We start from the raw sequence: 13,042 nt of genomic DNA, 5'->3' as shown, positions 1-13,042 counted from the left end.
TTTATTTTCATGCTGTGATTGGTTGTCTTCAGACTTGCTCTCATCCAATCAGAACACGATAATAAAGTCCAATCCGAGTAAGCCTGGAGGTTTTTTCTCATCCAATCAGAACATGCAGTCAAAGAAGCTCCACCTCCATGACGTCAGTATATAAATGATGCTGAAAGCGCCGCAGCCTTTTTTAGTTTCCGTGTCTTCCTGTGAAGCTGGTCAGTTCCCGACTTAGAAGACGAGGAGAAGGGAGCAGCACGCCGCGTGCTGGAGGCTTGAGTCGCGACCCTATGGGGCTGCTCGCCTCGCTGCGGTTGATGGTGGCGGTGACGGAGAGGCTGGAGCGGTAGGAAGAGGAAAAAAGTTTTGGGATAGATACATGCAGTGAGGCAAAGAGGGCGGTTAGTGAGAAAGGGAAAAAGGGATAGTGAGGAGAAGACATTGCAAAAAGAGAGTGGGGAAAAAAGTTTTTGGGTAGATGGAGGCGGAAAAACAGGATGGGGAGCGGGAGGGAGGGAAGGTTTTGCAGAAAGACTGAGTAAAAAGTTTATGGGTAGATGGGAGAGGAAAAAGAGAGATGGTGATGGGTGGAAAACGGGGGCGAGCAGTAGTGAGAGAAGATTCTGAGAAAAGATGGTGGGGAGAAAAGTTTTTGGGTTGATAAAGAAGCAAAAGAAGGTAGCAAATGGGGGAAGGAAAAAGAGGGTAGCCAACTGGAGGAAGAGAAGGTTTAGTGAAGAAACAGTGGCAGAAAAGAAAGATGGTGAAGAAAGAAAAGACAAGACGGTGGGTAAAAAGTGTTCGGGTAGATGGAGGGGGGAAAGAGGGTGACGAGGAGGAGGAGAAAAAAGGGTGGCGAGAAGGAGCGAGAAAGAAGGTTGGGGAAAAGATGGGAAAATTATGGTTGGTAGAGGGCAAAAAGGGTGGCAAGCAGGATAGGGGAGAGAAGAGGACGAGTAAGAAGCGGGGAAGACTTCATGAAAAGACATTGGGGGAAATTTTGGGGGTAGATGGAGGGGGAAAAGAGGGAGGTGAGAAGGAATGGGAAGAAGACTTTCAGAAAAGATTGGGGAAATGTTTTTGGGTGGTTGGAGAAGTGAAAGAGAATAGCAAGGAGGAGCCGAGGGAAGACGATGAGGAAAAGTTTTTGGGTAGATGAAGGAGGAAAAGAGGGTAGTGAGCAGTAGGAGTGGGGAGAAGTTTTTGGGAAAAGACGGGGAAAAAGTGTTTGCTTAGATGAAGAAGCAAAAGGGGGTGATGAGAGCGGGAGGGGGAAAAAGAGGGTGGCCAGGGAGAAGGGGAAAATACGGTGGGAAAAAACAGTGGTGAAAGTGTTGGGTAGATGGATGGGGAATAGCACGGTGAGCAGGAGACTAGAGAAAGCTTTGCGACGGTAGGGAAAAAATGATGGTGAAAAAGTTTGCGGGTGGTTGGGGGAAGAAAAAGGGTGGCGAGAGGGAGGGGGCCAAATGCGGTCGGGAAAAGAAGGTGGGGAAATAATGGTGGGGAACGAAAGTTTTGGGTAGATTTATAAAAATAAGATTATTTGTATTTTTGCTTTTGAGTAGTTTGAGTTATGTGTTTTGTGTATTAACCCCTTGCCTGAGGAATAGTTTGCAAATACTTCCATTCTCTGGTTCCTTCATTCCACTGATTGCTTCCTCTGCTTTGCAGAAACTTTTAATTTAATGTAATTACATTTCTGCTTTTGTTGCTTGTGCTTTTGATGTTTACTTGAAAATTCGTCGTCCTAACCAATTTCATGAAGCATTTATCCTATGTTTTCTTTTTTGGTAGTTTCATAGTTTCGGGTCCTACATTTAAATCTTCATTTTGAGTAGATTTTTGTATATGGTAAGATAACAGCCTAGATGTATTTTTGTTCATGTGGGTGTTGGGCTTTCCTAGCACAGTTTATTGAAGCCTTTATCCTTCCCCAATGTGTGTTCTTGGTGCCTTTGTTAAAAGTGAGTTGACCGTAAATGTGTGAGTTGATTTCCGATTTCTCTATTCCGTTTCACTTGTCTGTATCTGTCATTTGTCTCTTTCTCACCCCAACCCCTTTTATTGATAGTACCATGCTTACTATAGATTTGTAGTATATTTTGAATCAGGTAGTGTGATGCCTCCAGCTTTTCTTTTTATTTCAGATACTTTTGTCTATCTGAGGCATTTTGAATTTCCATGTGAATTTTAAGATTGTTTTTTCCTATTTCAATGAAGAAAGTGTTTTGTAATTGAACACAGATTGCATTGATTCTGTAGATCACATTGGGTGATACAGATATTTTAACATTATTCCAGTGCATGGACATGGATATCTTTCCATTTACTTGTGTTGTCTGCTTTAATCTCTTTCGTCTATGTTTTATAGTTTTCATTTTGGGATTTCTTGCCTTTTTGGGTAACTTTATCCCTAGATATCTTTTTTTCTAATAAAATAGCTTTCTTGATTTTTTTCTTAGACATTTCACTACTGGTGCATGGGCGTGCTGCTCATTTTTGTATATTGATATTGTATCTTGGAACTTGACTAAATTTCTCATTTCTAGTAGGTTTTTTGTGGAATCTTTAGGGTCCTCTCTATATATGTTCATGTCACCTGGAAACAGACACAATTTGACTCCCCTTTTTTCCAATTTGGATGCCTTTTATTGCATTCTCCTAATTGCTCTAGCTAGGACTTCCAGTACTATGATGAATAAAAGTGGTGTAAAGGTAGCCACGCTTGTTCCAGAGCTTAGAGGAAGAGCTTTTAATTTTTCCCTATTGATTATGTTAGTTGTGGGTTTCTCATATATGGCTTATATTGTGCTGAGATATGTTCCTTCTGTTACTCATGTTGTTTTTATCATGAAGGAATGTTGATTTTTATTTTTTTCAGCATCTACTGAAATGATTATATGGTTTTCGTTCTTGATTTACTGAATGTGATGTCGCACATTTATTTGTGTTTAGTGAATCGTCCTCATATTCCTGGGATGAAACCCACTTGATCATGGCAGGTTATCTGTTTATTGTGTTGTCAAATGCAATTTCCAACTATTTTGTTGAGAATTTCTTGCACCTATGTTTATCAGGGATATTTGCCTGTGGTTTTCTTTTTGTGTTGTGTCCCGGTCTGGTTTTTGTACCAGGGTCACGCTGTCCTCATAGAACAAGTTTCGAAGCCATCCTTCCTCTTTATTTTAGGGGGAATATTTTGAGTCAAATTGGTATTATCTCTTTTTAAAATGTTTGGTAATTTAGCAGAGAAACCATGATTCTAGCGTTTTTCTTTGCCGGGAGGCTTTTTATGACCGCTTTAATTGCATTACTCATTATTGGTCTATTCAGATTTTTTTATTTTTATTTTTTTATCATTCTATCTTGGGAATTCGTTGTGTCTAGAAATTTATTCACTTCTAAATCTCACAGTCCTTCATACTTTTGCGTTATCAATTGCAATGTCTCCTTTTTTATCTACGATTTTGTTTTCTTCTTTATATCTTTAGTCTAGTCAAAGCTTGTCAATTTTGAATTTATTTTTTCTAAAACACTCCAGCTCTTTGTTCCATTGACTTTTTGTATTTTTTGTTTCTATTTTTAAAATTTTTTCTCTAATCTTTATGGTATTTTTTCCACTAGTTCTAGCATTCGACTGTTCTTGTTTTTTTCATTACTGGAGGTGTACTGTCAGGATGGCTATTTGTGATCCTTCTATTTTTCTGATGTGGGCATTTATAGCTATGCACTTTTCCTCTTAGAATTGCCTTTGCTGCATCCCACAGGATTTATTGTGTTTCTATTGTTATGTTTCAATAAATACTTAATTTCCTTTTTTTTAGTTTATTGGCTCATGAGCATGTATTTCAATTTCCATGTATTTGTACAGTTTTTAAAGTTTCTTCCTGTTACTGATTTCTAATACGATTCCACTCAGGTCAGAAAAGATACTTGATATGAATTCAGTTTTTAAAAATGTGTTGGGACTTGTTTTTTGGCCTGACACATAATCTGTCCTGTGGAATACTCCACGTGCTACTCAGTAGAATGTGCTTTGTGCAGTTGTGGAGTGGAAAACTGTGAAAATGTCTGTTAGGTCCATTCTGTATAGAGTACAGTTTAGCTGATGACGTTTTGTTGTCTGGATGATCTGTCCATTGACGGTAGTGGGGTGCTGATGATAGTGGAGTGTTGAGGTACTCTATTGTATTGCAGTCCATCTGTCCTTTAAGGCCTGTTAATATTTGCATCTGTATTTAGGTGCTTGAGTGTTGGTTGCACATGCACTTATTGTTAGGCAGCTGTTTACTTCTTTCTCATTATATAATTTTTATTTTCTATTTTTTGACTTAAAGTTTATTTTATCTAAGTATAGCTACTCCTGCTTTTTTTGTTTCCATTTGTATGGGGTATCTTTTATCATCCCTTCACTTTCAGTCTGTGTATGTCTTTAAAGGTGAACTGAGTTTCTCGTAGGCAGTATAAAACTGGGTCTTTTAATCCATTCAGCCACTGTGTCTTAATTTAATTCATTCATATTCAGGATTATCACAGGTAAAAACAGACTACTGCCATTTTTTACTTGTTTTATGGTGGTTTTGCTACTCTTTTTTCTTTTATTTCTCCCTTCCCTGTTTCCCTTCTTTCTGATCTCTTTTTCTTCCTTTCTTTTCTTTCCTCTTTGCCTTCCTTCCTGTCTTTATTTGTAGTGAAGTAGTATTTTTCTGGTAGTGTGTGTTTTAATTCCTTACTTTTTATGTTTAGGGTGTTTATTGATTTTTGTTTTCTGGTTATCATGAGGCTAAACAACATAAGTATAACAAGTTACTTTAAACCGAGGAAAACTTAACTTTGGTCTCAGCTACTCAGGAGGCTCAGGTGGGAGGATTGTTTGAGCCTGGGAGGCTGAGGTTGCAGTGAGCTGAGAGCGCAGCTGCACTCTCTATCCTGGCTGACAGAGTAAGACAACGTATCTTTAAATAAAGAGATAAATACATAAATAAAAATACAATAGCTTATAATGAATTCTGATTGTAAATTTTGAGATGATGATATATTAAGGGTGTAAAGAAGAAAGTCAAAATCATTCATAATCTCATTACCCAAATATTTCTAATGTTTTGGTACATATGCTTCCTAATTCATAACCTCCTCTCTCACACACACAGATGTACACATAAAATCTATACACTTTACACACAGATATAGTTTTATTGTAACATTTTTGGAAACATGGTTTTGTAATTTTTTGTTTAAAAATATTGCAATAACTTGAGATGAATATATAAAATACTAATTTTAAGATTTTGTTTTCTGCCCTTTGGGGTGGCAGGTTCACTTCTTGCTGAATTGAATGGTCTAAGTGTCTGATTTTTCTTCTCTCCTCCAAGCTGTTGCTTTTGGAAGGGACGTCTGGATCTCCCTCCTGTTTACTTGGGGGAAAACACATAGTATTGTGGGGTTATGAAGACATGTTGCCTGCACAAGATAGCAACACTGGCTATAGTTCTGAAAGTAAAGGTAATGTAAGAGTTTTCATCCTGTGATTAATACTAGGATGTAACTGAAGTGGTTTTAGATCATAGTTACAAAAGATTTAGATGTAACTGTGTTTTAGATCATTGTAGCCAATGATTTAGATATAACTCTGGTGTACCTTTCAATTAAGAGCTCAAGATTTCTATGCAGTATGTTGATTGCTTTATCTGTAGATGCATAAAACCTGATACTGGGTAAGGTGAGAAAATAGGTAGGTTTTACTATCACAAAGAAAAGGTATTATCCATACACTCTTGCCAAGGAGGCATGGATTACTTAAATTGGCTTCTGGATATTTGAGTTCGGGTATGATAGCCTTAAGTTGAATTTTTTGGTTACTGTTGATAATATTTATTTTAGTAATTGATTGTGTTTACTAACTGATTGTGTTACTGAGCTCTACTGTTCTAAAAGCAAAAATGAAGAGGTTCAAGGGAGCACAAATTGCTTAACATCTCCTTTAAAGAAATAGGCTAGTTTAAAATTTTTTTACAGAGCTTTACAGTATTACAAGTGAGTTTTATTACAGTGTTACATGTCAACAAAAATGGTAGAAGCTCTCTTAACTGACTTGCCAGATGGATTAGATCTCTCCATTCACTCAATAAAATGTCCAGGCCAGTGCCATGGCCCACTGAACCCACGGGGCTGGTCGGCTCTGCTTGATACATCTGTGCACTGCTGCTCTCACCAGGGGAGAGCTGCAGGCTCACCAGGAGTCAGCCTTGCTCCCAAACCGGTTTGTTAATTATAACTGGTACTTACCATTGTGATAATACCATTAAATCTTCCATAACTGACGAAATAGGAATTAAAAAAAAAAACAAGAAATAGTGCCATTAAGAAGTTGAATGTTTTAGAAACAATGAAGTGAGTGTCTAAGAAACTGGTGTTCATCAGTGTGGGATTGAGAGTCTGCTCCTCCCACCCCTTCCTTTCCCAACTTCAATGGGGGAGCCTTCCTGAGCACTGTACTGCCTCCCATGGGTGACCTTGGGGGTTACATTGTTATGTATGTGTCAGTGCATAGAGCAATTCCTGGCATGGAGTAAATGCCATGTGTGTGTGACCTGTTACAGTTTTTGAGAAACAGCACAGCATAGCTTAATGATTAGGAACACGGACTCTGGAACTGCATTGTCTGAACTCAACCCCCAACACTGTTCCTCCATTGGTAACTTGTGTGGCCTTGGACAAGTTACTTAACATCTCTGTGGTCATCATAAGTGAAGAGGAAAATAGTCTACCTTGCAGGGTTATTGTTTAGATCAAATAAGATAATATTTCTAAAGCACTTAAGGCACTTCCTTTTTTGGAGGGGGGTTTTTATTTTTTAACTTTTGGGTTCAGGGGTACATGTGCAGGTTTGTTAATATAGGTAAACTGCATGTTATGAGGGTTTGGCATACAGACTATTTTGTCACCCAGATAATAAGGATAGTACCCAATTGGTGGTTTTTTAATCCTCTCCTTCCTCCCATCCTCCACCCTCAAGTAGGCCCCAGTGTCTGTTGCTGCCTTCTTTGTGACCATGTGTTCTCAGTGTTTAACTCTCACTAATAAGTGAGAATGTACAGTATTTGATTTTCTGTTCCTATGACTGTTGGCTTAGGATAATGGCCTCCAGATTTATCCATGTTGCTGCAAAGGACAGGATCTTGTTCTTTTTTTATGGCTGCATTGGTGTATGTGTACCACTTTTTGTTTATCTAGTCTACTGTCGATGGGCATTTCGGTTGATTCCAAGTCTTTGCCAATGTGAATAGTGCTGTGATTAACACACATATATATGTATCTGAATCATGCATTAATCATGTAGAAAGATTTATTTTCCTTTGGGTATACAGCCAAAAATGGGATTTCTGGGTCAAATGGTACTTCTTTTGTAAGATCTTTGAGAAATTCCTACACTGTTTTCCACACTGACTGAACAAATTCACATCTTTAGCACTGTGTAAGTATTCCATCTTCTCCACGACCTTTCCAGAATCTGTTATTTTTTCTGCTTAATTATAGCCATTCTGATAGGTGTGAGATGGTATCTATTAATAGCTTGTCCATTAATAGCTTTCTGCTCTTTCCCTCTTCATCAGTGGCAGAAGGTGGGAAATTGTGGGCTGAATTACTATTGCTGAAAGTGCTTAACTAGTTTAAGGAGATGTAGTTTAAGAGAATTTGTCAGATAAAGATGACATTAGTTGCTTCTCATGTGGTGGTTGGGCATTGCTTAGGCTGAGTGTTTTTCTTGAACTTTCTGTAGGTTAAAAGGCTTGGAAGAAGTTACTAAGGCTACTATGCTCGGTCACCTTCTTCCAGTTTTGCTGACCTCCGTGACGCATTGAAAGTTGCAGACTCAGATCATGGTCGATACCCTGATGCCTCAGTTAATGCAGCTGGGACTGTATACCAGCCAGGTACAATCCTTGGTGTGCCAAAGTGAACTGCTTTTTTGCCAACCCGCTTCACAGGGCAACTGTTTGCTTTCACTGAAGTAAACTGGATTTGCAGACTAACTGCAGTCGTTTAGCAGGGGTTCATTTTCAATCAGCTGTAAAAATGCTGATACATAATGCTACTAAAAACCTACCATTTTAGTTTGTCTCCTCAATCCTTGCCAGCTAATAGTAACTAATATAAATGGTGTATTCCATTCCAGCATGAAGTAAAATAATGTTGCGTCTTAAGTAGCATTTTTTAGTGAAGGAGGGCAGACTAGGATTATAAAAAGATGATTTCAGAGAGAATTTTAAGTTTGGCTCTCATACCATTCAGATAATACCATTCAGATAATTGACAGTACCATTCAATTATCATACCATTCAGATAATTGAAGGCATGATGATGGTTTCATGTTTCAGCTTGTGGCTTGAAATCCAGTGTCCATTTTCTGCTGAGGTGGGCTATTCCCCATGTGGTGCACCAGACCGGAAGTGCAGGCTGTTCCCTGATGAGAGGCAATGGATGCTGCTTCCTTTCAGGAACCCTCTTCTTGTTTTCTTCTGGTGAGAGCCTAGTACTCCTTTTTTTTTTTTTTTTTTTTTAATACTTGAAGTTCTAGGGTACGTGTGCACAACATGCAGGTTTGTTACATATGTATACATGAGCCATGTTGGTGTGCTGCACCCATTAACTCATCATTTATGTTGATATATCTCCTAATGCTATCCCTCCCCCTCCCCCATCCCCACAGTAGGACCCAGTGTGTGATGTTCCCCTTCCTGTGTCCAAGTGATCTCATTGTTCAGTTCTCACCTATGAGTGAGAACATGCGGTATTTGGTTTTCTTTCTTGCGACAGTTTGCTGAGAATGATGGTTTCCAGCTGCATCCATGTCCCTACAAAGGACACGAACTCATCCTTTTTTATGGCTGCATAGTATTCCATGGTGTATAGGTGCCACATTTTCTTAATCTAGTCTGTCACTGATGGACGTTCGGGTCGATCCAAGTCTTTGCTGTTGTGAATGGTGCCGCCATAAACATACGTGTGCATGTGTCTTTATAGCAGCATGACTTACAATCCTTTGGGTATATCCCCAGTAATAGGATGGCTGGGTCGAATGGTATTTCTAGTTCTAGATCCTTGAGGAATCGCCACACTGTTTTCCTAGTACTCCTTTTATGACAATGATTTTTGGCGAGAATTATGTAACTGTGAAAAGAGAAAGACTTGGGAGTCAAAATTTTAGATAGCTGTAGAATTGCTTTGTAGATTTATAGGAACTGGTTAGAGTAAATTTCCCCATGGGTCAAGAGCTCAGTTCAAAATGGGTCTGAAATTCTCATACGCTGATAGTTGGGATGTGAAATACTATGACATTGGCAGACAGTTTGGTTGTTTTTTAAAAAGTTAAACGTAGACCTACTATATGATCCAACTATTTCAGTTTTAGGTATTTGCACAAGAGAAAAGAAAGCATAGCTCTTAGAAAGACTTTTATATTAATGTTCATAACAGTTTGGGTTAGAAGAGCCCCAAACTGGAAACAAACTAAATCTTCATCAATAAGAGAATGGATAAACAAATTGTGATATAGTCAAAGGAAAGACTCTAATCAGCAATGAAAAGGAATGAACTATTGTTACATAGAGCAGTGTGTATATAATCTCAAAATACTTAATGCCGCTTCTCCTTAGGTCACATACTATGTTATTTTATTTATATAAAACTAATCTCTAGTGGCAGGCAGCAAATAAATGATCATCTGGGGAAGAAACTGAGAGATTACAAAGAAGAAGAAAAAGGAAACAATGAGTATACACAAATGTCCAAATTTATCAAGTTGTATGCTTTAAATATGCATAATTTATCATATCAATAATGTTGCACTAAAGCTGTCTTTTTAAAAAATCGGTCAAAAAGGGAAGATTTCCTGGGCTTCTCTAGAGCAGTGTGCTGTGGAATTGAACTTTTTGCAGTGAGGAGAAAACTGTGCTGCCTAGTGCCAGAGCCACAGGTTGTTTTTGAGCACCTGCCATGTATATAGCTAATGTGATTGAGAAGGCATTTTAAATTTTACTTCGTTTAAATTCAATCTGATTGAAATGGCCACATGTGACTAGTAGCTACTGTACTGGATAGTGGGGCTGTGAAAGCATAAAAGAATTCCACGGCAGCTAGATTTAAGTCTTAAAAGAGTTTGTGTTCCACAGTCTCAAGCTCCATGAGAGTTCAATTATAGCAGGTTAGAGAACCTTTAAAGGCACCTTTGTTTAGTAAAAATTACAGGAAAAGTAGATATGTCGAATCCTGGAGTTTTCACGTACCTATCAACAAAAGCAAATTTTTACAGGATACTTATCCTGTGGGATTTGGGAAGTGGCCAGTCTTAAAGTCCCTTCATGGTATCTTTTTTTTTTTTTTTTTTTTTTTTTTTTTTTTTTTTTTTTGAGACAGAGTCTCTCTGTCATGCCCAGGGTAGAGTGCAATGGCATGCTCTCAGCTTGCTGCAACCTCCGCCTCCCGGGTTCAAGTGATTCTCCTGCCTCAGTCTCCGAAGTAGTTGGGGTTACAGGTATGTGCCATCATGCCCAGCTAATTTTTGTGTTTTTAGTAGAGATGAGGTTTCACCATGTTGGCCAGGCTGGTCTCAAACTCCTGACCTTGGGTGATCTGCCTGCCTTGACCTCTCAAAGTGCTGGGATTACAGGCACAAGCCACTGTTTTGCGTAACTTTAAATGAGAATTGGTCAGGTCTTTTCCTGAATATCAGTTGGGCTTCTCCCTTGAAAAAATAGGGAAAAATGAAAATATATCTCTGCTTCATGTCCAAGAAAAAGGCGAAAACGAAACAAAAGCAAATATATCTAACAACAAAGAAGAAAAAACCCTTAAATAGAGGAATTTTAAAATGTTTGTGATCACCACTGATATGAAGCATTTAAAAGCCCCAGTAGTGTTACCATACTGCAAGCAAGCTGTAGAAAATTAAAGGGCCGGCCGGGCGCGGTGGCTCAAGCCTGTAATCCCAGCACTTTGGGAGGCCGAGACGGGCGGATCGCGAGGTCAGGAGATTGAGACCATCCTGGCTAACACGGTGAAACCCCGTCTCTACTAAAAAATACAAAAAACTAGCCGGGCGCGGTGGCGGGCGCCTGTAGTCCCAGCTACTCGGGAGGCTGGGGCAGGAGAATAGCGTGAACCCGGGAGGCGGAGCTTGCAGTGAGCTGAGATCCGGCCACTGCACTCCAGCCTGGGCGGCAGAGCGAGACTCCGTCTCAAAAAAAAAAAAAAAGAAAGAAAATTAAAGGGCCTAGAAGTACCATATGACCCAGCCATCCCATTACTGGGGATATACCCAAAGGATTATAAATCATGCTGCTATAAAGACACATGCACATGTATGTTTATTGCGGCACTATTCACAATAGCAAAGACTTAGAATCAACCCAAATGTCCATCAGAGACAGACTGGATTAAGAAAATGTGGCACCTATACACCATGGAATACTATGCAGCCATAAAAAAGGATGAGTTTGTGTCCTTTGTAGGGACATGGATACAGCTGGAAACCATTATTCTCAGCAAACTATCGCAAGAACAGAAAACCAAACACCGCATGTTCTCACTCATAGGTGGGAACTGAACAATGAGATCACTTGGACTTGGGAAGGGGAACATCACACACCAGGGCCTATCACGGGGAGGAGGGAGGGGGGAGGGATAGCATTGGGAGTTATACCTGATGTAAATGACGAGTTGATGGGTGCTGATGAGTTGATGGGTGCAGCACACCAACATGGCACAAGTACACATATGTAACAAACCTGCACGTTATGCGCATGTACCCTAGAACTGAAAGTATAATTTAAAAAAAAAGAAAAAAATTAAAGGGCAATTTAATGTATACGTTGTTTTTTCTTTCCTTGGCTGCTAAGCTAAATCGCTTTCTCTTTTTCTCTTTAGAATGTTAGAAGAGGCCAGGTGCAGTGGCTCACGCCTATAATGCCAGCACATTGGGGAGGCCAAGGTGGCAGGGATTACCTGAAGTCAGGAGTTCGAGGCTAGCCTTCCCATCATGGTAAAATCCTGTCTCCACTAAAAATACAAAGATTAACTGAGCGTGGTGGTGGGTTCCTGTAATCCCAGCTACTTGGGAGGCTGAGGCGGGAGAATCGCTTGAGCCTGAGAGGCAGAGGTTGCAGTGAGCCGAGATTGCACCATTGCAGCCAGATTTGGTGACAAAAATGAGACTTAGTCTTAAAAAAAAAAAAAAAAAAAAAAGGAATGTTAGAAGAGGAGGGAAGAGCCAGGCTTTCTCATGGGTTTAAAGATTCCTGCCTCATGGACTGCTGGAAAGTCTGGAAACAGTCCAGCTACGCAGAGACAACTGTAAATTTAAAGAAAATGGTTCATATCCCAGGAGCTCACTGCCTGTATATTAGATTTGATAGCAGATGCTCTGCACAAGTTGCTGGGACTACAGGCATATGCCACTATGAGTGGCTAATTTTTTGTATTTTTTATAAAGATGGAGTTTCAATATATTGCCCAGGTTGGTCCTGCATTCCTGGGCTTAAGCATGAGTCATCACATTCGACCTCATTTAATTTTTAATTTTTTAATATAAATTTTATCAAAGTAGTATATGTACACAACTGTAAAGGCAAGAAACTACAGTGGTTCCTACTCTGTCCGTTCTCCCCAGAGGCAGCACCTGCCTTTGCATCTCAGCTTTTTTCCAGCCTATGCCCTGATTCCAGGTAATAGGCACATGCTCTGAGATTCTTTCCAGCGTGTACCTGATTCTAGGTCATAGACATCTTCTCTGAGCCAAGGCGGGTGTATTACTGGAGGTCAGGAGTCCAAGACCAGCCCAGCCAACATGAAACCACGTCTCTACTAAAAATACAAAATTATCTGGGTGTGGTGGTGTCTGCTTTTAATCCCAGCTACTTGGGAGAGGCTGAGGCAGGAGAATCGCTTGAACCCGGGAAGGGGAGGTTGCAGTGAGCAGAGATCATGCCATTGACTCTAGCCTGGGCAAAAAGAGCAAAGCTCCATCTGAAAAAATAATTATTTCTAAGCC

General features: G+C 39.7%; 1 protein-coding gene across 5 annotated transcripts in view; it reads left to right on the top strand.

The window, feature by feature from the left end:
• The first annotated feature begins 204 nt into the window (after window positions 1–204).
• LOC139361370 (centromere protein I-like) overlaps window positions 205–13,042 on the top strand; it is a 33,975-nt gene continuing 21,137 nt past the window's right edge. For 3 of the 5 annotated variants that reach the window (XM_071090003.1, XM_071090004.1, XM_071090000.1), the window contains exons 1-4: window positions 5,400–5,496; window positions 7,775–7,928; window positions 8,373–8,516; window positions 11,920–12,034. In XM_071090003.1, the coding sequence (XP_070946104.1) occupies window positions 12,032–12,034 (3 nt within the window). In that variant the 5' untranslated portion in view covers window positions 5,400–5,496; window positions 7,775–7,928; window positions 8,373–8,516; window positions 11,920–12,031. Of the gene's footprint in view, window positions 338–5,399; window positions 5,497–7,774; window positions 7,929–8,372; window positions 8,517–11,919; window positions 12,035–13,042 lie in introns of those variants that run through there. The other 2 variants (XM_071090001.1, XM_071090002.1) reach the window with 2 other exon arrangements.

Source organism: Macaca nemestrina, unplaced genomic scaffold (assembly GCF_043159975.1).
Source record: "Macaca nemestrina isolate mMacNem1 unplaced genomic scaffold, mMacNem.hap1 Scaffold_45, whole genome shotgun sequence".
In the NCBI taxonomy this organism is placed as follows: domain Eukaryota; kingdom Metazoa; phylum Chordata; class Mammalia; order Primates; family Cercopithecidae; genus Macaca; species Macaca nemestrina.
Note: the sequence above shows the minus strand (reverse complement) of the source record. Positions and strands in the feature narration are given on the sequence as shown.